A 26,217-nucleotide genomic window follows, 5' to 3' on the forward strand; every position below is an offset into this window, starting at 1 on the left:
AAGACTACTCCAGTGTATAAGCCATTGCAGTAGCGCGAAGCCATTCATCGGTGACTCTAACAAGAGAAATAACAGTTGAATGCTTTTCTCTGAAGCCAGACTGCTCACATGAAAGTAAATGTTTATTTTTAAGGATTGGTTAATTGAATTTGAACAAGTTTTTCAATGATTTTAGAAGCGGATGAAAGAATTGCAATTGGTCTATAATTAGAGGGATGTGTTTTGTCACCAGATTTAAAAATCGGTACAACTTTGGCCTGTTTCCAATGTAGGGGCGTTACACCACGTGACAATGAAGTATAATGTGAGTCAAAGAAGGAATTATCCCCGTAGCAGATAATTTTAAAATGTTCATAGGGATGCCATCAGTCCCGATAGATTTCTTATTTTTCATACACATAATACCTTATAACTTCATTTCAGTAACCTGTCTAAGAGAAAAGGATTTAACATTCCATGAAAAGGAATAGGAGGACATGAGGAATATTAGCTGCTAAGTCTTCACCAACCTTTGCAAAATACTTGTTAAATTGTTCAGCTTTTACTACGTCTTGAGAGATTTCTGAAATGTCAGATTGCTTAGATTTGCTTTTAGGCATAATAGATTTAAGAACGTTCCAAACAACAGAGGATGAATTTGCAGAAGATAATTTCTCAGAATAATAACTTCGTTTACGTTTCCTTATACCTTAGACGTGACTAAATTTCCAAGTTTCTTGTAACTACTTCATGATTATTCGTATAATTCTTCTTTCGTTTTCCTTTAAAACTGCATTATTTTGTTCAGGCAATTCAAATTTCAACTTATATATCTTGCTTTTTAATTTATCTCTTTCTTTAATCAAGTTAGTAATTTGAGAACACATCCAAGGGAAGATCTACTCTTAACGCGTTTATGGCAAATTGGCACGTGCTTATTATTATTATCTAAGATCAATTCTTCCCATATTTTAACTTATCATCTATGTCATTGACATCGAATACTCTGTGCCAAAGCTGGGACTTTAAATGATCAATAAATAGATTTGAATTAAAGTCTTTAGTTTTCTTTAGTATGTAACTTCCAAATTAGGAAACAAAGGGAATGATCACTAATCCAATGTGAACAACACCATATGCTTTGACTTTATCCAATGCATTGCAAACCATATGATCAATTAGACTTAGTGAGTCACCGGAAATTCTAGTACATGTTGAAGAGTTGATCTGTTGTAATGAAAAAAGAGTGTGAATTTGATTTAGGCGTTAGTGTTGTTTGATAACGTCGACTTCATTATGTCACAATTTAGATTCCCCCAAGGTAATAATGTTGTAATGAAAACTATCAAGAAATATAAGCAATTCCTCGTTAGTAATCGAAAATACGAACTGGACTGTTTGGAGAGGACGATACCAAGACAAAAAAATAAACGGTTTGGCAATGGTTAGTATCTACCAAAAGTGGCAGTGCTTCAATATCATTTAAAGAAAGAACGATAATCTAATACTTAAAATTCAAGTCAATACTTATGTATATTACAACACCGCCTCCATTACGATTTCTGTCTTTACGAACTAACGAAAGCCCTCACATATATATTTCGATATCTGGTACCGATTCATCCAACCATGATTCGTTAATGGAAAATATATGTACAACATTATTAGTCAATAATAATTTAATTTCATCAATGTTTCTTAGTAGACTCCGTACATTCAAGTGTAAAATCTTAGACCCTTCTGCTGTCATTTTTCATACTTTAAATCAGCATTTATTTCTAAGTTCTTTATATCACTGAAAGGTAAATGAACTGTAGTATCATCACTGCTGTGTGTACTTTCATTGCTTTCATATATGAAGTGAGGCAAGTACAAAAATAAACTTTTGGAGATTCCCAATTTAAGAATTTATATAAAGGATTATCATAGTCTTTAACACTGACACCGACACAGGCAATATGTGACCACTCGCAACATTTTGTACATTGTATCTCTTTTGATTAGTTTAACAGGCTTACAGCAACTTACACAAGAAAAACCCTTTACCATAAATTTAAAAAGAAGTTATACTACTATTACATAAAAAAGGAAATAGAAAAAGAAAAAGTTCAAAGAGTACAAAAATACTGCAGATTTGGAATACATCACAATAATTGCATGATTGATAACAATGGAGAAATGGGTCTCTGTAGTGAGTCAGTGATAGCTTCAGTGCTAGAGAAAAGTCTTTAATAGTCACTTTAAGTCATTTTCGCTCGTAATTAATCTTTTAATTTGTTTTGCCTCCACTCGTTGGAAGAGGCGAGCCGAGTATTCTGCCATCGGAAGACCATGCAGTAAGTGTCTTCTCACATTTTTCGCTTTTGATAGTAAGTTAGCGTTTGTCTTGGTAAGGTTCTCGTCAGGCGCGTACGCAGGGGGGGGGGGGGGGGTGTTTGGGGGGTTTAACCCCCCCTTTGGTATTTTTATTTGTGTAAACCCCCCTAAAAATCCCTAAAAACCCCCCCCCCACCCCCCCCCTTTGGATTTTTTTTTTTTTTTTTTTTTTAAATTATTAAAAAAAAAAAAAAATACCCCCATGGCTGACCTTAGAAAGGTGACCTTACCCCCCCTCCCCAACGGAGCAAAATGTCAAATTTCAAATTTCAAGACCAAAAAAAAAAAAAAAAGTGTCCTCTTACTCCCCCACTGAGCGACTTTGGGCTGGCTGAGTCGTTGCGATTTTTTTGGACTCCAAAAAAAAAAAAAAAAGTGTCCGCTTACCCCCCCCCCCCCCCCCCTCCCCCCCCCCTCCCCCCCCCCCCCCCCCCCCCCCCCCCCCCCCCCCCCCCCCCCTCCCCCCCCCCCCCCCACTGAGCGACTTTTTGGCCGGCGCGATTTTCAAATTTTCCTGAGTCGTTGCGAAATTTTGGACCCGATTTTTAAAACCCCCCCCCCCCCCTTGAAAAAATCCTGCGTACGCCACTGGTTCTCGTCAATACCCATTCTTGTGCCTTTATATTCGCGTCGCTTTGATAAGATAAGTCTCCGCATACGGTACGACACGAATTTAGCGATGATGACGTCAGGTTTTGTTTCGTCATTGCGTTTGTTGCTTCTTGTCGAACGGGCTGGGGGGTTCACAGATTCCGTAGTCTTTGTAGGCAGGCGGTGTGATCGTTCGATATCTTCTTTCTTTAAGGTCAGTTTGAGCCTTTCTCGAGCAAGCTCACAAATTAGGTCATCAGTGTCCTTTCCCTCTTTGTGTGCGACACCGTAAAAACGCAAACAATTGCGTCGCGAGTATTGTTCTTGGATGTTGGCAGTGCGCTGGACCCTGGTCAGTGATGATTGTTGGTCTTCAATCAACTTTTTTAGATTGACGATCTCCTTCTCCCTTTCATTAGGGACTTTTAGATTTGCGTGGACTGATACGTGTGACTTCCATTCAAGGCAGTGCATTATTAGGACGTCGATCGTAGCAATCCCCATTGTCTTCGTGCGAATCTAAAAGTCCCTAATGAAACGACATTCAAGGTCCATGATCTTCCCTTCATTTATATCAATTCTATTCAAAAGCACGTTGATCTCTTCATGAAAGGCTTGACGGACTGTTTGTCGGATTGAATTAAGAAATTCTTCTCCCTTCATGTACCAATGGATATCGTCATTAGCAACGGATTCCTCCGTATCACGTGATGGATCTGAAGGCATGATGGGGGTAAAATGCGAGAGGGTGTAGAAGCTTTGCAGTTTAGATGCAAAAACGAAGGAAAATATGATAATATGGTGGAAAATGAAGCCGATACACATACGACGGACAAGGCCTATGTACGTCCAAAGTTGCAATATGTAACATAAAAGTCACAGGAAGCTGAAGTATGAGATAGCAGAGATATTATAAGCGGTGTCATGAAATGGTTCATTAAAAGCATAAATATCCAGAAAGGTGAAAAATCGGATAATAATATTATAGTTGACCAAAGATAAGAATCTTTAGGTGCATTCCAAGATGCAATTGTCAAAATATCACATTATATCACATTATATCAAGATGTACAGGCCAGGTTCAAAAGTTACGTACCGAACATATATTGTCAAGTGCGGGTCTACGACAGCTGTACGGTGTACATAGCCTACTTATCTGGGGGTAGTCGCAAAACTTTGACGAAACCACATCAAATCCATAAATCCGAGGTTAGAAGTCCAGAAAATCGTCCAGAAAGTATCAAAAATATGCACTTGCAGATATATAGTCAAAATAATTCCAGTAAATTCCAGTAAATCTAGAACATAAAATGCAGTTTTTGCTTCAAAAAAATTCAGTGCGGTCGTTCAGTGCGGTCGTTCGGTCTTGATGTTAATAACCTAGATACTGTAGTTTACAAATTTAGAAAGCCCTAGAAAAATGTCGATGCAGCTTTCATCAATACCACAATATTATCAGACTTTGTGGGGAGGGCACTAATGTCCTTTGGCAAGGCATTAATCTACATTTGCCACTCCATACCCAGGAGAGAAATGGGGACCTGGTAGTATGACGAAAGTGTATTTGTTTAATTGCCCTATTCCCTCATGGTGACCATTATGGTAGAAAGACTCCCCAGGGAGTGGAGATGGTGCACATTTTGCATGATGAATACGATGACCAGGGTAATAATCTGTAAAGCACTTAGAGATGGTGTTTCGTATTTCGCGCTATTTATATAAAGCCAGATTATTATTATTATTATTGGACCCAATTTACACAATCCGTTATCCTTTATCCTGGATCATTTCCTGCGCTTTTTTGTCCATGTTTCTGATTCCTAGGATAGTGATGAAAAGGAGACCGAGTTTAACTGGAGCAGTCACACCCAAGGGCTCCTCCTGGCCGCCTTCTTCATCGGGTATACCTTAGGTAACATTCCAGCGGGATGGCTTGCAGACAAGCTAGGAGGAAAGTGGATCATTTTTGGTGGGGCCTGTGGAAGCGCCATTTTGAATGCCTTGGGACCGCTAGCGGCTCGATCCAGCGTTGCACTCTTCTTCGCAACACGTTTTCTGGCCGGTATTTCAGAGGTTTGTCTACAAGTAACACGATCGCTGAAAAGCAATTTCAAAAAGAAACTGAATAGCAATCCCCCCCCCCCCCCCCCCCCACTCCGAGAACGGACGGACCCCATGCGTGTTACCAAAATGTCCTTTCGTAACAAAAGAAAAAGGTCGACCCGTATTGACTTTACACACCGGACTTTTGCTGAAAGGGGGGGGGGGGGGGGTGCTGAAAAAGGCTCGTATAACAAAAGAAAAAGGTCGACCCGTATTGACTTTACACACCGGACTTTTGCTGAAAGGAGGGGGGGGGGTCGCTTGGAACACGCATATGCGTACCCTAAATAACACTGAGTGGGGGGGGGGGGCAATTTCACTACCTTGTTGTATGCCTATTGAAGCCATATTCGGATAATATGTCATTGTCATTTCGCACAATTCAAAAGATATTGCATAAGGCTTAGCAATGATTGTAAGGGTTGTTTTTTGTTTAAAGGTTTTGCGATCGTTTTAAGCCAGTTGGTAAAAGCAACTGGAATACTAATATCGCGCAACTGGGCTCTCCCTGGCATGGGTAGCACACTGCCAAGCAATCTCTCTTGAATCCGGTCCACGTTCTCGCCAATCATCCACCTCGTCACGCTGGTTTCCTCACAAAAATTTAATGTGTTTTGTGCAACTGGGATCACCCACTTAGCTCTCTGTCACATCAAATAATTGCTGGAAAGAATCAATAACTGACACTTGCAACAAATTTGAAGGTGACAGGAAACTTGATTTCACACTGTCACTGTACAAAACGCATTTACACAGACGTATATCGGCAAGGACATCCTAAGAACAGTCTCCCTCCACAGATCCGATACAATCTAATACCTGTAATGAATTTAAAAGCGGTTTTTGTCGTTTATCAAACAGGGTTTCATCTTTCCGGCTGTTAACACCATGGTGAATAATTGGTCACCAGTCAACGAGAGAACGCGAATGATGACATTTATTGTAGCAGGTGGGAATATACGATTATAATTATTCGCTCTCCTTTTCAGTACTTACGTCCTTTGAATAGAAACACATGATGGCAAAGACTCTCAAAGCTCAAAGTAGAAAATAATTCTGTTAACTGTCAATTTAAACAATTGACTATTTTTACCCTACAAATACCTAGCTATGCAAACCCCCAGTGGCGTATCCACACATTGCTAAAGGAGAGCGGCGGTATCCGCGCAAGACAGGGTTTCAATAAATATATCCGGAGAGCTCCTTTCCTGTACCCCCTAGCAAGTTTGATACAACTTCGGATCCACAGCTGCTGTATACTAAAAATATTATCGTGGGTCGAGTGGATACGTCACCGGACTGTCGATCACAGGGACAGGGTACGCGGTTCGAGTCCCGCCGCGGCACTAATGTCCTTTGGCAAGACATTGATCTACATTTGCCACACTCACCAGGTGATGTAAATGGGAACCTGGCAGGTATTAATTCCTTGAAATGCTCGAGCGCCGTAATGGCCGCCCTGCTAAATCCAGGGTAATAACCGGGGCAGCGCCAGGAGCGTCACGACGCGACGGACATGTGAGCTATATAAAAAAAAAAATAACATTATTATTATCATTATATTATTCATGGTCATGATGATGTATACTGAATATTCATGTTTTAGGGATGGCCTTTGGACCTGCCATTGGTCAGTCACTTTCTGGAATAATCTGTGCTAACCTTGGATGGCCCGCCAGCTTCTACTTTTTCGGTAAGAGCCAGTGATAAATTAATATGAATTATAATGAACCATATATTTTTTAATCAGTATAAAGCACTTAAAAACTGTTTGCGTTAATCACTATCATGTAATGGTCAAACCATAAAGTTATGCGACGTTGTATACCGGTAAATCAAAAAGGAAACAGGAAAAAAGCTTACAATAAATCTCTAGTAAATTAGACTGGTGAAGTTTGAATGAAATCGAACCAAAAAAAGTTATACATTTTTTTTAAAATTGTACAGGAACAGGCTTTTCAAATTCGCTGAATGGGTAATGTCTCTGTGATGTAGTATCCGACTACTTTTCCATGTGTCCCAACTAAAAAAAATGTAATGCTGTCGACGACCTACAGTGATTATGGTATCCATGCAATATGTTGAGTAGTGCTCCAATGGCACTTAGGAGAAAAACAGAAATTAACAATATTTGTGTACACGCGTGAGCGTTGTCCGTGTCTTTGTCAAAATCCACAAACTGAGTTACCAATGTGAATTTTGTACGTATTTAGTGATCTCATATTTCAAACATTCTTAATTCTCATAGTATTCGTCCGATTTATTTGAAACTATCACCATTCTGTTTACCCTATATATCTGCTTTAAATCATACAAATTAACCTAGTACAAGGGTTGGATTGCCTATAAAATGAGTCAAATACATTGGAAAGGCACATGAAACTTATTATTGCGCATTCTGAAACCTAGTATTATATAATTCCAAATATCCTGCTTTCCTAACCTTAGTGACGTAAGTACTGTAGCCGCTGTTTGATTAAACACTTACACGAGAATCCCTTTTCTCTCGGTGTTTGTACCCTCCGAAATGAGGAGAAAAGGAAGGAATGAGTTGGCAAGATCGAAAAGGTTGTGAGTACATCAAAAGAGTTGCAGAGTGAAGAGTGTAGTTCTGAAAAGAACAATTATATTCATCTGTAGAGTACTTCTGAAAGAAAATGCCACAGTGTATTATTTCAGGAAAAGGCGTGTATCTGACTATAAGGCTACCAATCATGAAAACCTAAAAATTGTTTGCAGTTGATAACAAAGTACCATGGTTACCATGGTTCGAATTTTGGCCAAATAACCATGGTTACCATGGTACTTTTAAATAAAGGTTCGCATATATATATATATTATATATAATTGTCACATATTAATTTGTTGATCAATTGTTTATCAATTTACTAAAATTAATGCCAGTTTTTTTCTATCATTGTTTTTAATTTCAAAGGCGGTCTTACCATCACATGGGCCTTTTTCTGGGCAGTAACGACGAATGAGGATCCTAGTCGACATCCATTCATTACGAGAAAAGAACGGGTCTATATCGAGACAAGAAGATCCAAAAGATCGGTATGATAGTATATTAAACTTATATGGCACGTAACAGCTAATAGTTGTGGACCACACTTTCATGCCACGTGTAGTCCCATGTACAAATTTATGTGTACAGTGATTGTGACTTTTACCCAGACTGGGCCAATTTCTTATCACTTTGATGACTCCCTTACTTCTCAATATACAATGATTATCTGCTACATGATCAACCTTTTCCAAACACTCCAACCCAGTTTATTCTATACAAGTAATGCAATCGCATGACCAGAACTCAACGTTATTATGTAAATCTAAGCGGGGGCGTCGCTAGAGGGGGTGCCCACACTTCACCCACCTATCAGGATATTATCGGTACAATTGCGCTGCCGTCGAGAAATATGATAAAATGGGGAGGGGAAAATGAGAGGGAAAGAAAAGAAGAAAAAAAGAAAGGGAAAGAAAAAAGAAAGGGAAAGAAAGCAGAAAGAAAGGAAAGAAAGCAGAAAGAAAGAAAAGAGAAGAGAAAGAAAAACGAAAGAGATAGGAGAGGAAAAAAGGAAAAGAAAACAAAGGAAAAGAATTAAAAAGGATGAAAAGAAAGACAAGAAAAGTCAAGGAAAAATGGAAGAAAACAAAATGAAAGAGAAAATGAAACAAAAGAAACGGGGCGTTAAAGATAGGAGAGAGAGGAGGTAAGAGCATTAAAGAGGAGGGGTGGGAGAAAGAGAGGAGGGCTGTTGGGTGGAGTCATCTCGTCGAGGGAGCAAGAAAGATACGCAGAGACATGACTGTCGGGTCAGCTTTGTCGGTATTCTCGCTCGATTCTCGTGTACTTAATGCAGAAGTTGAACTTGGTCAGATGAATTTGAATTTGAATTGAATTTATTCACCACTTTCATAAAAACTTATAAAGGCAAAGAATAGAATAGTTTCTTGCAAACATAGATAAACCACTAAAATGGAAAATACACTAAAGGAAATTACGAAGTGGTTGGTTCATCAAAAAAGTTACAAAAACTTATAAGTAGATGATCCTAGAAATGTAAACACACAAAAAAAAAAAAAGGGGACAAAGAAAATACAATACTACAATGGTAATTACACCCATAAAAATTGCGTTTGTCAAATTCAAATTTGCTGTATCAGGTGAAGTTTTAAAAGATGCACACTGTTTAAGTTTAGGGGGTAGTTTGTTCCAAATAGTGGGTCCTTGGCATAAAAAGATAATATTTGAAAATGAAGAATGACCATATAATACACGAGTGTCTGCTGAAGTCACGGTATTATATCTATGAATATCGTTATTGCTCTGAAATATATTACAACAAATTTCTGGTAATAGGTTATGATAATATGAATACATAAAAACACAGAGTTGAAAATCATGTAATAATGATATTGGGAGAATATTCAGTTTCAAGAAAAGAGGTCTGCTTGGACTTAAAAATGGCTTGTGGCAAATTATACGAACTGCTCTTTTTTGTAGGAGGAAAATACGATTAAGTAAATGCTGTTTACAAAAACCCCATATAATGTTACAGTAGGATATTTAACGCAAGATTAGTGAGTTGTATAACATAAGAATTTTGGTTGGCAAGATGTCTTTAAGTTTACTCATAATTCCTATTGTTCTAGACACTTTACGTAGAACTTCATAGACGTGTGTTTTCCACTTAAGATCTTTATCAATATTAATGCCTAAGAACTTGGTTGAACTCGTATGTTCAATCAGATTTCCATTCATATATATTTTTTTTACTTCACTAGCACACGTCTTTGGAAAGGTAAATAACAAAACATTGGTTTTTTTCATAGTTAAGTTGCAGTTTATTTGCGCTAATCCACTCACTAACCTTTAAGAGCTCAATGTTTAGATTTTTGGTCAGGCATTCAACATCTTTATGCTTATAAAATATATTTGTATCATCCGCGAACAGTATAAAATTCAAAATGGGAGAGACTGAATGTTAATCATTTATATAAATTAAGAAGAGCAGTGGGCCTATAATTGACCCCTGCGGAATACCACAGGAAACTGATTGTAAACTTGAACTTTTAGAATTGAAAACAGTGAATTGTCTGCGATCATTTAGATAACTGCGAAATAATTGAAGAGTAACACCACGAATTCCATAATAATAAAGTTTTGAAAGGAGGATATCATTGTTAATTGAATCAAACGCTTTTTTAAAATCCAAAAATATACCAACAATGATTTCTTTGTTTTCAATTGCCTTTGATACTTGTATTAAAAAATCTAAAAGAGCATGATCAGTTGAATACCTGGCCCTAAATCCAAACTGCCTATCATAAAGTATACTATGTTTATCAAGAAAACCGTGTAGTCTGGTATAGATGCATTTTTCAAAGATTTTAGAGAAGAGTGGAAGTAATGAAATGGGTCTGTAATTTGAGAATATATCTTTAGGTCCCTTTTTATGAATGGGAATAATTTTGGCAATTTTCAGGTCAACAGGTACAACACTTTGCTCAATACACGAGTTAAAAATATTGCACAACGGTTTACATATGACATGAATAACCTTTTTCACTACGGAACAATCAATGGAGTCAAAACCAGGAGCTTTACCATTTTTGAAAGATAGAGCATTATTAATTATTTCTTTTTCAGTGATGAGTAAGAAATATGCAGTATGAGGAAAATTGCTATTTAAATAAGAGGTACAATTAATATTCGTTACGTTCCTGTTCATACAAGCTAATTTATGACCAACATCTTTAAAATAATCATTAAAGGTCTCAGCAATTTCTTTAGAATCATTTATAACTGAATTGTTACACTTAAACACAGAGGAATTTTTCTGATATTTCTTTCTCTGGAGAATATCATTAATAGTTCTCCAAGTTTTATTAATGTTTCCTTTAAATGTACGAAACTTTGAAAAGTAATAATTTGTTTTGGCACTACGAATTTGGTTTGTGTAAAGATTACGGAATTTGTTGTAGCAATCTTTTCGGAGTTCAGTAGTATTTTTAATGTACTTTTTGTAAAGGTAATTTTTTTGAACACATCCTTTTCAGCTCTTAGTAAACCATGGTTCATGATTTCTCTTATAAATTATTTTTTTTAGTGGAAAACAAGTACGATAGATCTCAGAAAAACCTCCATAAATTTTTCATACATCAGGTTTGGCTCCTCATGATAAACAAAAAGCAAACGGGTAAAATCAGTTGTAGAGAGATCTCTAAGAAAACAATTGACATTCATATCATTAATTTGATGTTTGTATACCACTGGTTGTTCTTCATGAATACCTTTAAAATCAAAAACTCCAAATATAGGTAAATGATCAGATATTTCAGAGGTCAATATACCAGAAAAAATATTGCAAATACTATTTGTAAATATATTATCTATTAAGGTTGCTGTGGAATCTGTTATTCTTGTTGGCTTTGTAATTAGAGGAGCAAAAACAAAATGAATAAAAAAGTTCCACCAACTCATTACACAGGTTTGGCACATCTAGTTTCATCAAGTCAAAATTAAAATCTCCAAGAAATATACACTCCTTTTTCTCTATGTACACTTTGCACAAGATGTCCTAATGATATCAATGAAATTAGCCTGTGATTGATCTGGAGGTCTATAAAAAAACACCAACAATAACATTTTTACCTGGCTTAAAAACTTCTATGAAAAGACTCTCACAAGAGGGTTAAAGACCGAAATGTCATTGCGTACAATGTACCTTATGTCATGCCTAATTGCAAATGCAACTCCTCCTCCTCTCCTGTCGTTACGGGATTTAATCTCCACATTATAGCCTTCAATATAAAACTCCTTTCTTACCTTAGTATCTAACCATGTTTCACTAAATGCTACAAGACCAAAAGAGTGTTCTACACTGCAAAAACCAGAGTGTTAAAATTAACACCAAGGGTGTTCAATTTAACACTTTCTTGGTATCTATATCGGACAACTCCTCTGGTGTAACTTAACACCATTTTGTGGAATTAGATAATTTCAATTCCACTTTTGGTGTTAATATTTGACAACTCCTACTGGTGTAGATTAACACCAATGTCTGGAATCATAACAAATTCCATTGCAATTTTGATGTTTATATTCTTGTTGATTCAATGGTCCCACATTCATATATTCCTATTATCGACCATTATCGACCACGGTGTCCACCCCAATAGGTATATTATAATCTCCATTGCATTAACTCCATCACATAGTTCATTTGAAGTAATTTCAAGATTAACATTTAAATGATACAGGCTCGTACACAAATATATATAATAAATATGTATGTTGTTTCTTGGTTAGTAATCTTATAATCAATATATCTATTGCTAAAACGTTAATGCAATTTTAACAAGATCGGACAAATAATCTATTGGTCAATAATTGCCTAAGGAAAATACAAATCACAAAATTGATGTGCATAGTCATAATTTGCTTAACAAATCATGATAAATGTATTCTTCTGTGAACACGTGTAAAGTAATCATAAAGCGCGCGTACATTTTGTGAAAACTTATTCGACCAATCAACCACCTTAAACGAAATCACGTGATAATACTTTCAACACCGAGCATAAAACAACACCATGTTACTTAATACCAAGTAATTATTATTGCATGCTTAATCTGACCGGTGTTAAAAATTAACACCAATGGTGTCAAAAAATTCAATACCATACTGGTGTTAGAAATTCAACACCCTGGTTTTTGCAGTGTAGAGTTGAGAGTACAGATGTTATGTCATCATGTTTTGGCAGGCTTCTGCAATTTATATGTAACAATGAAAAAGCATTGCTTTTGGTTAAATCTTGATTCAAAAATTCTTCAGGAGTCATATACATTGAGCCATTCTCTACTTCTTCCATCAAAATATTATTAACATTATCGAATGCAAAAAGAGGGATACATATAATTAAAACATACTTTAAAGTTCTCTAAGGAAAGGATAGTAGTGACAAACAACATGCTTATTTGATTGCAGATAATAATAGTGCTGAAACAAACACAACTTAATGAACACATATCAAATGAAAAATTAGAAGAACAAAGCTGGGGGGGGGGGGGGAACTAAGATAATGAGTTGAGTTATTGAAATACACACCTTAAATGTATAATGTCGGTCGGTCGGCCAGCGAATTTTTTTTTCCTACGAACTTTGACTTTTTATCCGATGTGACGATTTCGAGAGAGACTACAACTATAATACTTTAAACTTACTCGAGTTTCACCAATATCAGCATAGGAAAAGAAGGGTTAAAAAATCGCCCCATCGGACCGACCCCGGGAGATTAAAAAGCGCAGCGCTTTTTCGACCACGCCACACCGAATAGTTGCACATACATGTAGAGGTTGCACATTTTATTATATAGCTACGATGTTGACTAGTCTTGACGAAAAAACCGTATATTTATTAGGTCAAGGAAAATGACCATGTGCGCATGCGCACGTATAGATAGGCCGTAGGAAAATTAGCGCCCCGGACCTCGGGTTTATAGGGTTAAATTGGTAGACATTAAGTTAGCACATTGGCATTAATGTATTTGTCGGTAATCGATGGCCGCTCTACACCACACCCCCCCCCCCCCCTCCGATGAAAAAGGTCTAGCGATCGCCCTGCACCCCAAGTCACACTGATGAGACATAAGCTGCTTTTACACTGCAACCAATAATCGTCGATTTTCTCACATTCCGGTATTTCACCGGCAAACACGCCTGGCGACTGCCGAGTTTTCAACGAATTTTTGCAGTGTAAATGCAAACTTCAGTAATTTTTACTCACATGCCTCGTCACGCTTCCGCGCTTTATATAGCGCATGTAGGGCACCAATAAGTGGCGCATGCGCACTACTTACCCCAAAATTGGTATGAGAAAACTTCGACGGTTTTGTGGGTTTTTCCAGAAGTGTTAATGGTAGTCCCCCCAAAAAAATCTACGTTTTTTTTCTTAAAATTGGTGTCTGGGATGTGTAAATACAGGGAGGTGAGAACTCCCTGTGTGATTGAGCCTTATGTTGACGATAGACCGAAAACAGACCGAACAAAATATTACGCGAATGGAAAGGATTGGTCCGTTTTAAATCGGTTTGTGGAGTCCGTTTGCGATGAGACTGAGGTTTTACTCCGTATCAATAACACTCGACCTTCCAGCTATCTATACATGAAAGGTTTAAAAAAAGAAATGTTCATGAAGAAAAACCAAAGTTGTAAAATCAGACGGGAAAAGTTTAAAAGCTTACAATTTGCCCTCAGATTAGATTCAGAAAAATATGGAAAATGTGAAAGAAAACAAAACATCGTCATTATCCTCACCATCACCATCGCCATCATCGTCTTCACCATCGGCATCACCATCATCAGTGTTATCACTTAATCACCTTCATTTCTTGAATTTTCTTCCCATATTCTAGGGTACGAAGAAGGTGCCTATCCGGTCCATCTTACTCTCGTTACCGTGCATCGCCTTCTGCGTAGTCCTGTTCGGCATTCCTGGTTTTGTTTACTTCTGCTTAGCATGCAGTCTCCCTATCTATTTCAAACACGTATTGGGTTTGAGATTTTGTCTGTAAGTCCGATGTTTTCTGTCATTGATATCAGGGTTGTCACCAGACTTTTTAAATGGAAAGAAGGGGGGGGGGGGTGGTCTCGGGTGTAACTAAAGTATCCGCCAGTTTAAGAATATATAAATATAAAGAAAACCATCACTAGTAGTGGATAGTGAGGTAGTGACGTCACAGGTTCATAAGTGAGTTGCAAATTTGTCTTGTGATTTTCAAAGTTTTTTCAATGTCATTAAAAATTCATAACTATCTTATCAGTGATCCGATTTTGCTCAAACTTTTTTGATTGGTTTGTCTGAAATTTTCTGCTCCTATTGAAAGTAAGTTATTTTTGGAGTGGATTGCCTTAAATCGGGCCGAAAATTTCGCATCGACTCAGCCGGCTCAAATAAGCGGGGGGGGGGGGGGGGGGGGGGGGGGGGGGGGGGGGGGGGATGTAAGAGGACACTTTTTTTTTTTTTTTTGGTCTCGAAATTGTTTATTATTAAAAAAAACAAAAAAAACAAAAAAACAAAGGGGGGTGTTTTTTTTTATTTATGGGGGTTTATACAACATAAAAATACAAATGGGGGGGGGGGGGGAGAGGGGTTTAACCCCCCCCCCAAAACACCCCCCCCCCCCCCCCCCCCCCCCCCCCCCCCCCCCCCGTGTACGCGCCTGCTGGAGAATGAAAACCTACATTCCACATCCATTCCACATCCATGTACTTTTATTTCTACAGGTCGGCTTTCTAACATCTATTCCATATGTGTGTCAGTGGATAATCTCACTGCTTGCGTCATCCATAGCAGACGCTCTGAGTGGTCGAAATATCCTAAGTAGAACATCGGTGCGGAAATTTACAATTTGTTCAGGTAAAGTAGATTCTTCTCCCCTGCCCCCCCCCCTCTCTCTCTCTCTCTCTCTGTCACAGACACGCACACTCAGACATTCTGTGAAATTATAGTGTGCTGCTCGGAGTTTGAGAAAATACACAAAATAAAAGAAAAATATATATGTTTGTGTGTGTACGTCTGCATATCTCTTTCCCATGTTCACACTCTGTCCTATATAATTATCTCTCTCTCTCTCCCTCCCTCTCTCTCTCTCTCCCCTTTCTCTCTCCCTTTCTCTCTCCTCTCTCTCTCTCTTTCTCTCTTTCTCTTTCTCTTTCACACACACTCTCTCTCTCTTCAATTTTCAATCCCAGTCATGGCAGTCAAGTAGGCCTACACTTTTTTTGCATTTTTAAAGAGTTAAAACAATCTTTCTTTAGCATTTTCCACCAACATAACTTACCCATTTTCTATTTTGTTTTACAGGAGCACTGATAATGGCCGCTTGTTTTTAACGATCTCTTTCGTCGTGCAAAGGAACACGTCTTTCATCGTTATACTTATGAGTGTGATGTATGGAGCAATGGGCTTGGTGTTTTCAGCTGCCTTCGTCAACGCTCTGGACATCGCGCCTAGCTTCTCCGGCACGGTAACCGGCATTGGCAACGGCATCGCTGTCACATCGGGGTTCATTGCCCCTCTCGTGACGGCAGTGTTTACCGAGGATCAGGTGCGATCCGGTCGTAACTATTCTTAGAATTCAAGATCCTTTGCACACGAAGATAACAAATGGCGGAGTCTTGTGTAGCGCTCATGTCTATTAAACACGTACATTGCCACTCACGGTGCTCCGTTCAATATTACAATCACTGGACCTATCTTTAGCAGGGTTGCCATTACAGCGCTCGAGCGTTGAGTAACAAAATAATCTATTCATCTGTTGAGTAAAAATATTACTCAATGAAGGACTAAATCTCTACTCATTTTGAATGAGTCAACCTTTACTCAATATTTACTCCTTTGTTGAGCGGTTCCCTTTTTTACTCAGCATCTGGGTAGAAACGTAATCAAACTCATGTCGAGTAAGAAACTGCTCATGAGTTGAGCCAAATTTTACTCAATTAACGAGTACATGTTTTGACTCAAATTGTTTGAGCAATTTTTTGCTCAAATATTGAGTATGATGTTTTCTGGGTAACGCTTAGTTGCTCAATCAATATTGAGTAAAAACATGTACTAAAGTACATGTTTTTACTCAATACTGATTGAAACAAAGGTGGATTCAACTAGGGTTTTAACTTTTTGACTAAGGGTTTAACTAAACCGCTGATTAATATTGTGTTTTTTTTAACAGCTGTTAAGTAACCATTATTTGTCAATAGAGAATATAAACCATAATTTTGCCTGATTTCTAAATTTAGCATTGATATGAAGTTCTTCACTCACACACTATGCAAATAGTATAAAGTCCACGACGTTTTAAATTCAGTAACATAATTTGTGGACTTTAATTTCCAAAATCAGTTTGAATCACAGTGAAAACTCAAAGTTTGAAGAAAGGATACCAAAAAGTCATAAGGCGGACGGTATCTGAATTTCAAAGAAACGTGAAAGTTCTTTTGTCTGTGGTGATGCGTGATTACATAATAAACATTGTCGCGTCAAATAAATGTCCTCATCAACATACACATTATCAGGTGGCGGTGGTAATGAGGTGATCAAAGAAAGATTCTCATTATTAGTCCATCTGTACTAGGGTCCATGGTTAATAAAATCCTTGGTATGAATTCCATAAATGAGACAATCAAAGAAGTCCCGTATGACAGCTGACTGGGCAGGGTAATCCAGCTGTAGTACTAGAAATATCTTGTAGCAATATTTATTGCTGCTGTCAATGCAGAGCATGAATAGGCGCTTCTCTCGAGGACTACGTAATACTATCCTGGCTTCCTTGGTGTTCCTCAAAGCACCAACAAAAAACAGTTGGCTCCTTCCTCTGAAGGAGGCCAGAAAAAAAAAATCAAATCCAGTTCCTTCCTAAAATGATAACATTTTGATATGTAGTTAATATGGTAGGGATTAACAAGGTAGAGGTTAATTTATGTGCATTGAGTTTCGATAGGATGATAACAACTAATTGGTTTTGATAAAGTTGTCCTACTCCGAGTCCTTGGGGGTAATTTTCTAGGGGTAATTGTCATCTGGGGTGGTTGTCTCCAAGGGGATATTTTCTGGGGGGGGGGGGGGGGGGGGGGTAATTGTCCCGCTGGTAATTGGCCGATTTGTCCTAGAACCATCTGCATCAATAGGTCTACCCCAGGCAAATACGTGTTTAGTACAAATAGGCTAGCTATTACCGGTCACTAAATTAATACATGCACGCTCGCCCTTAGAGAATTGCCCAAGTTCACAATCAAATTAATGTCATCGACAGTGACAACAATAATTTCACAATCTTGATCAACACAGTGTCCTTGAGACTTGACTAAATATCACACGGTAGCTCATTTAATATTAATATCATGAGGATTTCTTACCTAGAAATGTCGGTTGGAGCTCTTCAAAGCTCGATCCATGAGCTCAGAATTTCTTCCCAATGTGTCACATCTATCTCAGTTCTTTTGCATCATTCTGCACGCGCACATGCATGCACGAGACAGCTAATATCCAACCGTAGTTTACTCAAAATTGAAACAAACGAAGTTCTTGTGCTACGGTCACAAAGGTTCGTACGAACGATAATTTCGTACGAACCTCCCTGGTTTTCCATTGTCTTCTCGAATTTCCATTGTCTGAAAATCGTTCGTACGGCGTTCGTAGCAGTTCGTAATGGCATTTGTGACCGAGGCTTTACTCAATGTTGAGTCATTGATTTACTCTTTATCGAAGGTAACAAATTACTCGGATGACGAGTACCACTAAAATTTATTTCTTACTCCAGCTTGAGTACTGAATTGCTCAATTTGTTACTCAGCTTGTTTTACTTGGCACAATATTTACTCGCTGAAATTAAGAGTGTATAAACCTACCCTTATCAAGCTTATGGAGGCATGCGCCAGTACGTCAATACTAATGACTCGTCAAATGCCGTGCACGTCGCTGACGCAGTCATACGTCAACCCAAGACACCTCATGCACAATGTGTTCTATCATAATCAAGTAATTTTACTTAGCGGTACAGGACACAAATCTCATTGTTCATAAAGCGTCATGCTTGACGTACCAAAGATAAGTGAAAATATGAACAATGTGAATAATAATTGTAGTAACTGGCGTATGGGCTCATTGTCTTTTATACATGCTAGAATGAGGAAGGTTTTAACGCAATCGAAGTGACTCAATTGTTATTTGATTGCATGGATTGTACGAAAATTACCATAATACAAAGTAAATTAGATCGTATTTAAAAAGAAATGTACATGTATTAAAATTTCTTTCAAATCCCTGAACATTTCTAAATAATAAGGCATCATTCCAGGAGAGAGGAAAATATGCTTTCACACATAAAAAAAATTAAAGTTTGGGAGGGAATTGAATGACGCCAAATAATGCATATTAATTTTTTAATTACTGTCGAACATCCACTCTCTCTCTCTCTCCCATACTTTCAGGCCGACCCTGAGGGATGGAGGACTGTATTTATCATCACGGCCGCAATCACTCTCATCAGTGCCCTCGTCTTTCTTGTATTCGGCTCAGGCGATGTCCAACCCTGGGCTATCCCAATAGATGCTGATGTGCATAGAATGGACAAGAACCAACCACTCAGTATTAAAGATCCTGAGGAAAATGCAGCGATGATGGAGAAAATAATTATTAAGCCACGTTTAATATGCTTAACGAAATTACCTTGAACGACTGTAGTCCAAGAAACCGAAAGCACACGAGACCGACCTTGCTGGTCTCGCAGGCCTGCACTGACAACGTTATAGAGAGACTGACGGCCCACAGGACCAACAGCTAACTAACTATACCAACCGTGTCGTTCTCGATCATGGGCAGTCTAGCCACTTTTCAGAGGGTTCAAGACCTACGACGCACGCTTGTATGGGACCGATAACTTTCCAACCAGACCGTCATTAATTTTGTCTCGTGGGATGTCGGTCTTTTGTTCCGTTGGTCTCGTTGTCCTTTTGTGACCATTAAAACAAAATTTTATATTCATTTATGTCTATCTTTGCTTTGTCAGACTCATGGGATCTCAGGTATTACCCCACCTTGAACAACATCTATTTAGCTAAAATATACTCTTCCCTATCCTATTGAATGTGCTGTAGCATGCATTACAGGATTGCCCGAGACTCGTGGCACTTTTCCAGCCGATCTCTCACCGTTTTCCCATTTTTTATCAGTGGTGCGGGAACAAATGCTTTCTTAAAGAACAAGTCAACTTTTGATGGTGGAACTGCATTTCGTGAAGAGCTACATATTGTGTATCACTATAATAAGTTCTTTGGCTTAGCCAATAGACTTATATAGAAACTTGTTTAACATGATGAAAATTTATTTAAATTTCAGGTATTATTCAAAAACTTATATTTATTTCATTTATATTTAAATAGTTCCATTCGGTGTCAGTTTTGTTTTGATCTGTGAAATTTGGCTTACCGATACGGTTACTAACAGAACTTAAAGTTTTTCGTTAATTTTGAAAAGTGAACCAGGACACTTTGCATTATGTTTTCTTGTATCGTACTCAAGGCCATCCGTTATTATTGCCCTCTGATTTAGTACAGTGGTTTACGGGGGAAACCAGGAAGAGGGCAATATGGCAAATATTGCCCGCTCCGGTTTCATATTCGGAGCAGCGTGCAAAATACGAAAAACATATGTAAAGCATATCTGATATATAATAAGCATGATATAGATATGCAAATTATACAAGCGAATGGTGGAGGCCAATTTTCTATGTTTTGAATATGGATCAATACAAATTTAAAAAATCTATCTATCTAGTTTATTTCTTTAAAGTCTCTGTGATCGTGTTGGCATGACATTTCAAAACAACATCCATTAGACTTTACAATGATAAATATGTAATGAAGAAATTAATTGGAAAGACCTTGAACAATACAGTACATGTAGTAGTGAGCAAGATCGAGTATTGTGTGTGTGTGTGTGAGAGAGAGAGAGAGAGAGAGAGAGACAGAGAGAGAGAGAGAGAGAGAGGAGACACAGAGTGGAGCCTGATGAGGGCCCAAAGAGAAAGAGAAAGAGAAAAGAACAAAAAAGACGGAGAAGAGAGAAAACGAAAAGGGAAGGCGAGAGAGAGAGAGAGAAGACAGAGAAGACAATTTCATCACAGGGAGAAAGTGAGAGAGAAAAGGGAGGGGCGGAGGTGGAAAGAGGTTGGGGAAAAACAATTTAAAGATCTTATTATTATGAATCTTTATCCACGGAATAGGACAGCGCTTGGGGTCGAGAACGAGCCGAGGGGAGGTCGGGTACGTGAACAAAATGGGAAAGTGAGAACACGAAAACACGACCCGGCATAGCAAGTCCAGTGCCATCCCCAGTCGATATCGTCTAGCTCCCACCAACCATGACTTCACTACCACTATTTTATGCAAATTTTATGCAAATTCAAAGATAATTTTTTTCGGATTTAATATAAATGAACAGTTGGTCTAAACTAAGTTTAGTCTGGGGAAATCTGGGGCATATCAATTTTTGTTCATCCAGGGATGGTGGAGTAGGAAAGGGGGAGGGGGGGGGGGGGTCGCCATAATTATGATAATAATATTATAATAATGATACTAACTACTAATTATAACAATAACGTACTCTACTTAAATATCGATGTCGTCGTCCGAAATGGGCGCGCATAAGAACATATCAAGCTTGAATTCAACATTTAGTGCTTTGTTTGAATTACTAAAAAAAAAAGGAACAACAAAGAAAATTGATGTTATATTTTGATCATCCATGCATTTCGGACTTCATATAAAATGTTCATTTTGAAAGACGAGAAGGGACAGCTAGATGGAAGGAAAATTTGTGACAGAAAGTGATTTGCTTTGGTTTTATTCAAGTACAACATTTAGACACGTTTATAAAAACCTAGACCTTTAGAACAGTGAACGGAAAATTGGCAAATTGATAGCACAGTACACATGATCCATACAAGTTTTCCAATTTTCAGAAGGGGTCTGACCAAAATGATCAGAGAGAGAGAGAGAGAGAGAAGGGGGGGGGTATAAAAGATGGTGAGATTGAGAAAGAGGCGGGGCGAGAGACAGAACGGGAGAGACAGAGGAAGAGATAAAGACATATAATGTATATAAAGAGAGCGGGAGAGAGATAGAGGAGAGAGAGGGAGAAAGAGAGAGAGAGAGAGAAGAAAGAGAGAGAGGGAGAAAGAGAGAGAGAGAGATAGGGGATCGGAGGGGCTGATATTCATATCATGTATTCTTACGACAAAAGCTGCTCAAACTTCTTGAAAGACGCTACATTAACATTTCAAAGGCATCATTTGCCAATTAACGAACTAGATCAATAATATTCATAGCCTAATTTGGTCTCACATTATCCAAAAACAGATAATGATATAAAGGTGGTACATTTTGTCCATTTTTGGAAATCAGATATCGGCAGTCAGTTTAACAAACACATTAGCAAACTCGTTACATCATAATCAAATAGAGAAGGTAAATATCGGCACTGAACGGTCGGTCTGGTATAATTGACTTTGCCATGTTATCTTGTCGGGGGAAAAAAACACCATTATATTGTTCCACGAACCTCTGCCAGTTTGTGTGTATTTCAAAGTATGCTAAGAAGTGAAGGATATTTCTGTGAAACTTCTCCAGATTCAGATATGAAGTGACTCATCACAGACTTACATGCAGGGCTTGCAGGCTGTCACCTCCTTATAGAAGCACTGTAAGATCGAAATTCATGAACATTGAAATCAATTAATATGGCTGTTAATGTTTCTGGTGTGATTTCTACCAGATTAACCTGGTTTAATCTTCTTGTAATGTTCTTATCATGTTGTGTGTTTGGTAGTAATGTCTTGATATCATCAATGCATGGGGAAGGGAGTCATTTCTTCCTTGGTGCCGCCATTGGTGAAGGCCTGGTCCAGCGAGGACACAACGCCACACTTCTCATCAGCAGAGCATACGAACACCGTACCAGGGAGCCCAAGTACTCCAATCTATCGTTCGAAGTGTTTGACCATCACAAGAGGTCCCTTCAAGAGGTCCGAGATTTCTGGAAGAACTTCGGTGTTCTTTCGCTTGGGAAAGGTGATGATGGTCTCATTAAGACTGTGTACTACTTGATCGAATCGATGGCAGATGACTGCGAGGATCTCGTTCTCGATATCGAGCTCATGAAGCGCCTGGAGGACGTCGACGCTATCGTTGTCGATATGACTTGGATATGTGGTATAATGATCAGAGCCGCGCTGGAACGCAACCTGAACTACTCGAAGAAGATAGCCCTGGTGACTCTGACACCTTTCACACCTCAGCCTATTGCGTTGTTTTCGTACGGTTCCTCGTACAATCCAGCATACCAACCAGAACTCAACACGGGTTTTACCGACAGGATGAGTTTCTTAGAGAGGACAGCCAATCTCCTGCAGTCTGTTGTCTACGCGGTGCTTGGTGCTGCTCTGACCATACCGGTCTACATGCGCGTAGGGGAGAACACAGGACTTGAAGATGTCATGAGCATAAAGATGTCTCTCATGAACGATCTTGCCGACTTACACCTTCAAAACTTTGATTTCGCCATCGAGTTCCCGTTCCCGATATCACCAAATGTGATTCCAGTCGGAGGTGGGCTGACAGCATGGCCACCTACACAACTTGACCAGGTGAGCAACTTTATAATTACGGGGCTATATTCCTTCTACTAGACGATTTTTGTTTGTTTTAATCTATTGTCAAATTATGTAAATGTCTAGGACCTTTCGCGCAGTAAGAGCAATTTTGTTTGGCATGTTTTGTTGTTATTTTTTTGTTTGCTTGATGAAAAATTGATTGGTCAACAAACTTGTCAGCATCTTTTTTTAATATAATAAACGATTTGCGTAGGTTCCATGGCAGTTGAGAATTTACAACAGACAGGGGGGGGGGGGTGCATGACAAGTTTATACTTAAATTGTCTGAGGGTGCTTTTTTTCTCGAAAGTCTTAGCGTTTTTATTTCATATCCTAATTGATACGTGACCAATGTTTACGTCATCAGGAACTAGAAGATTTCATGGAGGGTTCAGGCGACCATGGTGTCATTCTCTTCACCCTCGGAACGTACTTCGGCGAGATAACGATCATTCAACCGGGATTTGCCGAGCAGTTTGCCGAAGCTTTCCGCAGAGTGCCACAGAAGGTGATCTGGCAGGTGGAGGATCCACTCGGCGAAATCGACGTTCCTCCAAACGTGAAGGTCATGCCCTGGGTACCTCAGAATGATCTACTGGGTGAGTTTGGGGGAGTGATGATGTCCTTGTCCTTTTCCTTGGAGGGAAGGGGGTGGGGGCCCGGCCCCCCCCCCCCACTCAGTGTTATTTAGGGTACGCATATGCTCGTTCCCTCTTTTTGAAAGCACCCCCTATCTGAGGACTGCCAACATTCCGAACCCCCTTTCGCGGGCTTTTCGCGGGCTTTTCCTGCCTTGGAGACCCCCCTAAATCAGGAAAAATGCTCAATGTATCCCCCTAAATTCGGAATAATTTCTCAGGAGTCCAAAGAGATGAGAGAAAAAAAGAAAAAACACCCCCTTTTTAAAGAAATCTCCGGGTGAAAAGTCAAATACACCCCTTTTTTTTACAATTCTCGGGCCGGACTTTGTCGCACGAAAAGTACCCCTTTACCGGACATTTTGGCAACACGCATGCGGTCATTTCGAAACCTGAGTGGGGGGGGGGGGGGGGGGCCGGGGGTGGGGGTATGAGCCGAAATCAAAATATGATGTTGCATATCAAAGTAAAACAGACCGAACAAAATTGCAGTGCTTCAAATGAGCGAGAATAATCGGTATGTTTTGTTTGTATGTTTTGAGTCAGTTTGGCTGTGTGACCAGGGGGGTGTTTCATACAAATGAGAAGTGGAAAGTCCCCGGTGTGAGCGACTTGTAGCTAGTGTACACCATTCAAATACCGACTCGGGACCGACAACAAATAACATTACTCAGAGTTCGAGTCGGTTGGTTTTAAAGACCTCTTTTTGTCAAATAAAAACTGACGTCAAAATATATATATTGATGTTTAACTTTCCAATCCAATATCAAAAGATTATTTGGAAATACCATCTGAAAGTTAGCTCAATGCATTTCAAAAAAAAACAAGGCACAAAACAAACTATTCTATATCCAATATCATACATCCCTCTTATTTTTTCCGTATCCTATATAATTATCCATCTAAACAAAATATTGTCTACCCCTTCTACTCAAAGGTCATCCAAAGACCCGAGTATTTCTTTATCAGGGAGGCAACAACGGGTTCCAGGAAGCCTGCTATCACGGTGTACCCATAGTCGTCGTCCCGCTCCACGCGGACCAGTTCGACGTCGCCGCCAGGGTCGTAGCTCGAGGGATGGGCAGGAAGATCGACAAGATGGCTGCCAGTGCTGATGTTATCTATGATACCTTACAGGACGTCATCAGTGATCCAAAGTGAGTTTGTAGAGCAGAAAGTGGGAGTTATGTCGAGGTGTCGTATAGTCGAGTGGTTAATTAAGCACTTGACTGGAAATGCAAATTCAAAAAGAAAGAAAGAACAAATTTGAACTAATAACATTTTCCCTTAATACAGGTACGCTGCAGTGGCTAAAGAGGTTGCTACCATCATCAGAGAAAGGCCCATGCAGGCACGAGAACGCGCAGCATTCTGGATTGAACACGTGATCAAATATGGCGGACAGTACCTCAAAACATCTGCAAGGGATCTTTCCCTCATTGAGTTTTTCATGATCGACGTCCTCGCATTTCTTCTACTGCTTGCCACAGCGTTTCTTCTTATAGTTATATTTGGGGTTCGTTTATGTTGTCGAATGGTTTGTGGAAAGAGGAAAGCAAAATTAGACTGAGATCATATAGGGTGCCTCTAGATGGAGGGGGTGTTGCGGGGTATGCATGCCCCCCCCCCCCATAATGGGCGTACGAGGTGGGATGAGGGCCTGCTGATCTTAAGCTCCTCAAGATTGGGTAATTAAAAACACCCTTGCAATCATATTTCGGCACCAGTTGCCTCATATCAATGGCACCTATAGGTAGTCTATTAGAATATGTTAAAATCTCCTTTATAATTAGTACATTGTTATACAAAAAAATGAATCTACAATACAATAAGTGTCAATTTCGCTCACTTCCATACTCAAAACTTTCATAAAAAGGGGAGAGGGGGATCTAATATTCGACATTGTGAAATCCCTCCCCATATATATTTTCTGTTTGTAAATCTTTAAGAGAAAAAAAATGTATTTAGCATTATATCGATAAATCCTCTAATAATTTGATTATTAATTTATTTATCCTTGCATGTGGAAGATAAAATGATCCGATGTGTTTCAAATTTTAGATTCTGATATAGTGTTGTTGTTGGTGCTTTTTTTAATTTGTCCGAAAATTCAGGTTTAGGTTGATGGTCTTTGCCACCTTTCTGGAAATAATGGCTTTTCTGTATCCTGAATCGTATAATGAAGCCAATGAAAATAAGCCACATAATGTAAGCTTTTTTATGCATCGGTCCAAAAATGCATAATATGTTAGAGTTGAAGATCAGAGCGATTGTAACTATGGCAAAGACGAAGACTATACACACAGTAAAAACGC

At 38.9% G+C, this 26,217-nt stretch overlaps 3 protein-coding genes and 1 long non-coding RNA gene across 4 annotated transcripts; all 4 read left to right on the plus strand.

Moving 5' to 3' along the window:
* Window positions 1-3,744: 3,744 nt before the first annotated feature.
* LOC115927919 (sialin-like) lies at window positions 3,745-14,603 on the plus strand (the record flags this gene model as incomplete). The annotated part of the gene is made up of 6 exons (XM_030994271.1): window positions 3,745-3,789; window positions 4,771-5,019; window positions 5,911-5,998; window positions 6,656-6,742; window positions 7,985-8,106; window positions 14,469-14,603. Coding segments are annotated over exons 1-6 (726 nt in total), but the record flags the coding sequence as incomplete, so codon positions are not given.
* Window positions 14,604-14,605: 2 nt separating this feature from the next.
* LOC115928340 lies at window positions 14,606-15,946 on the plus strand. Its single transcript, XR_004066022.1, has 3 exons — window positions 14,606-14,623; window positions 15,340-15,472; window positions 15,920-15,946. It is a non-coding gene; the product is annotated as an uncharacterized LOC115928340 (long non-coding RNA).
* A 1-nt stretch (window position 15,947) lies between these two features.
* LOC115918950 (uncharacterized transporter slc-17.2-like) lies at window positions 15,948-20,380 on the plus strand. The gene is made up of 2 exons (XM_030995503.1): window positions 15,948-16,163; window positions 19,045-20,380. The coding sequence occupies exons 1-2, from the start codon at window positions 15,996-15,998 to the stop codon at window positions 19,285-19,287; spliced, it is 411 nt and encodes a 136-aa protein (XP_030851363.1). The 5' UTR covers window positions 15,948-15,995; the 3' UTR covers window positions 19,288-20,380.
* Window positions 20,381-22,140: 1,760 nt separating this feature from the next.
* On the plus strand, window positions 22,141-25,970 carry LOC100888011 (UDP-glucuronosyltransferase 2B1). Its single transcript, XM_030995502.1, has 4 exons — window positions 22,141-23,258; window positions 23,632-23,863; window positions 24,840-25,059; window positions 25,199-25,970. Exons 1-4 carry the CDS (start codon window positions 22,353-22,355, stop codon window positions 25,470-25,472), a joined length of 1,632 nt encoding a protein of 543 aa, XP_030851362.1. The 5' UTR covers window positions 22,141-22,352; the 3' UTR covers window positions 25,473-25,970.
* Window positions 25,971-26,217: the final 247 nt, after the last annotated feature.

The sequence above is a fragment of the Strongylocentrotus purpuratus genome, unplaced genomic scaffold, assembly GCF_000002235.5.
Source record: "Strongylocentrotus purpuratus isolate Spur 01 unplaced genomic scaffold, Spur_5.0 spur5_scaffold_21, whole genome shotgun sequence".
Taxonomy (NCBI): Eukaryota; Metazoa; Echinodermata; class Echinoidea; order Camarodonta; family Strongylocentrotidae; genus Strongylocentrotus; species Strongylocentrotus purpuratus.

What these genes read in the sequence shown, in the direction of transcription:
- LOC115918950 (XM_030995503.1), top strand. Translation starts at nt 15,996, where the DNA reads ATGAGTGTGATGTATGGAGCAATGGGCTTGGTGTTTTCAGCTGCCTTC. An exon ending in CAGTGTTTACCGAGGATCAG is followed by an intron (nt 16,164 to 19,044) that starts GTGCGATCCGGT and finishes CCATACTTTCAG; the next exon opens with GCCGACCCTGAGGGATGGAG.
- LOC100888011 (XM_030995502.1), top strand. Translation starts at nt 22,353, where the DNA reads ATGGCTGTTAATGTTTCTGGTGTGATTTCTACCAGATTAACCTGGTTT. An exon ending in CACCTACACAACTTGACCAG is followed by an intron (nt 23,259 to 23,631) that starts GTGAGCAACTTT and finishes TTACGTCATCAG; the next exon opens with GAACTAGAAGATTTCATGGA. An exon ending in GACGTCATCAGTGATCCAAA is followed by an intron (nt 25,060 to 25,198) that starts GTGAGTTTGTAG and finishes CCCTTAATACAG; the next exon opens with GTACGCTGCAGTGGCTAAAG.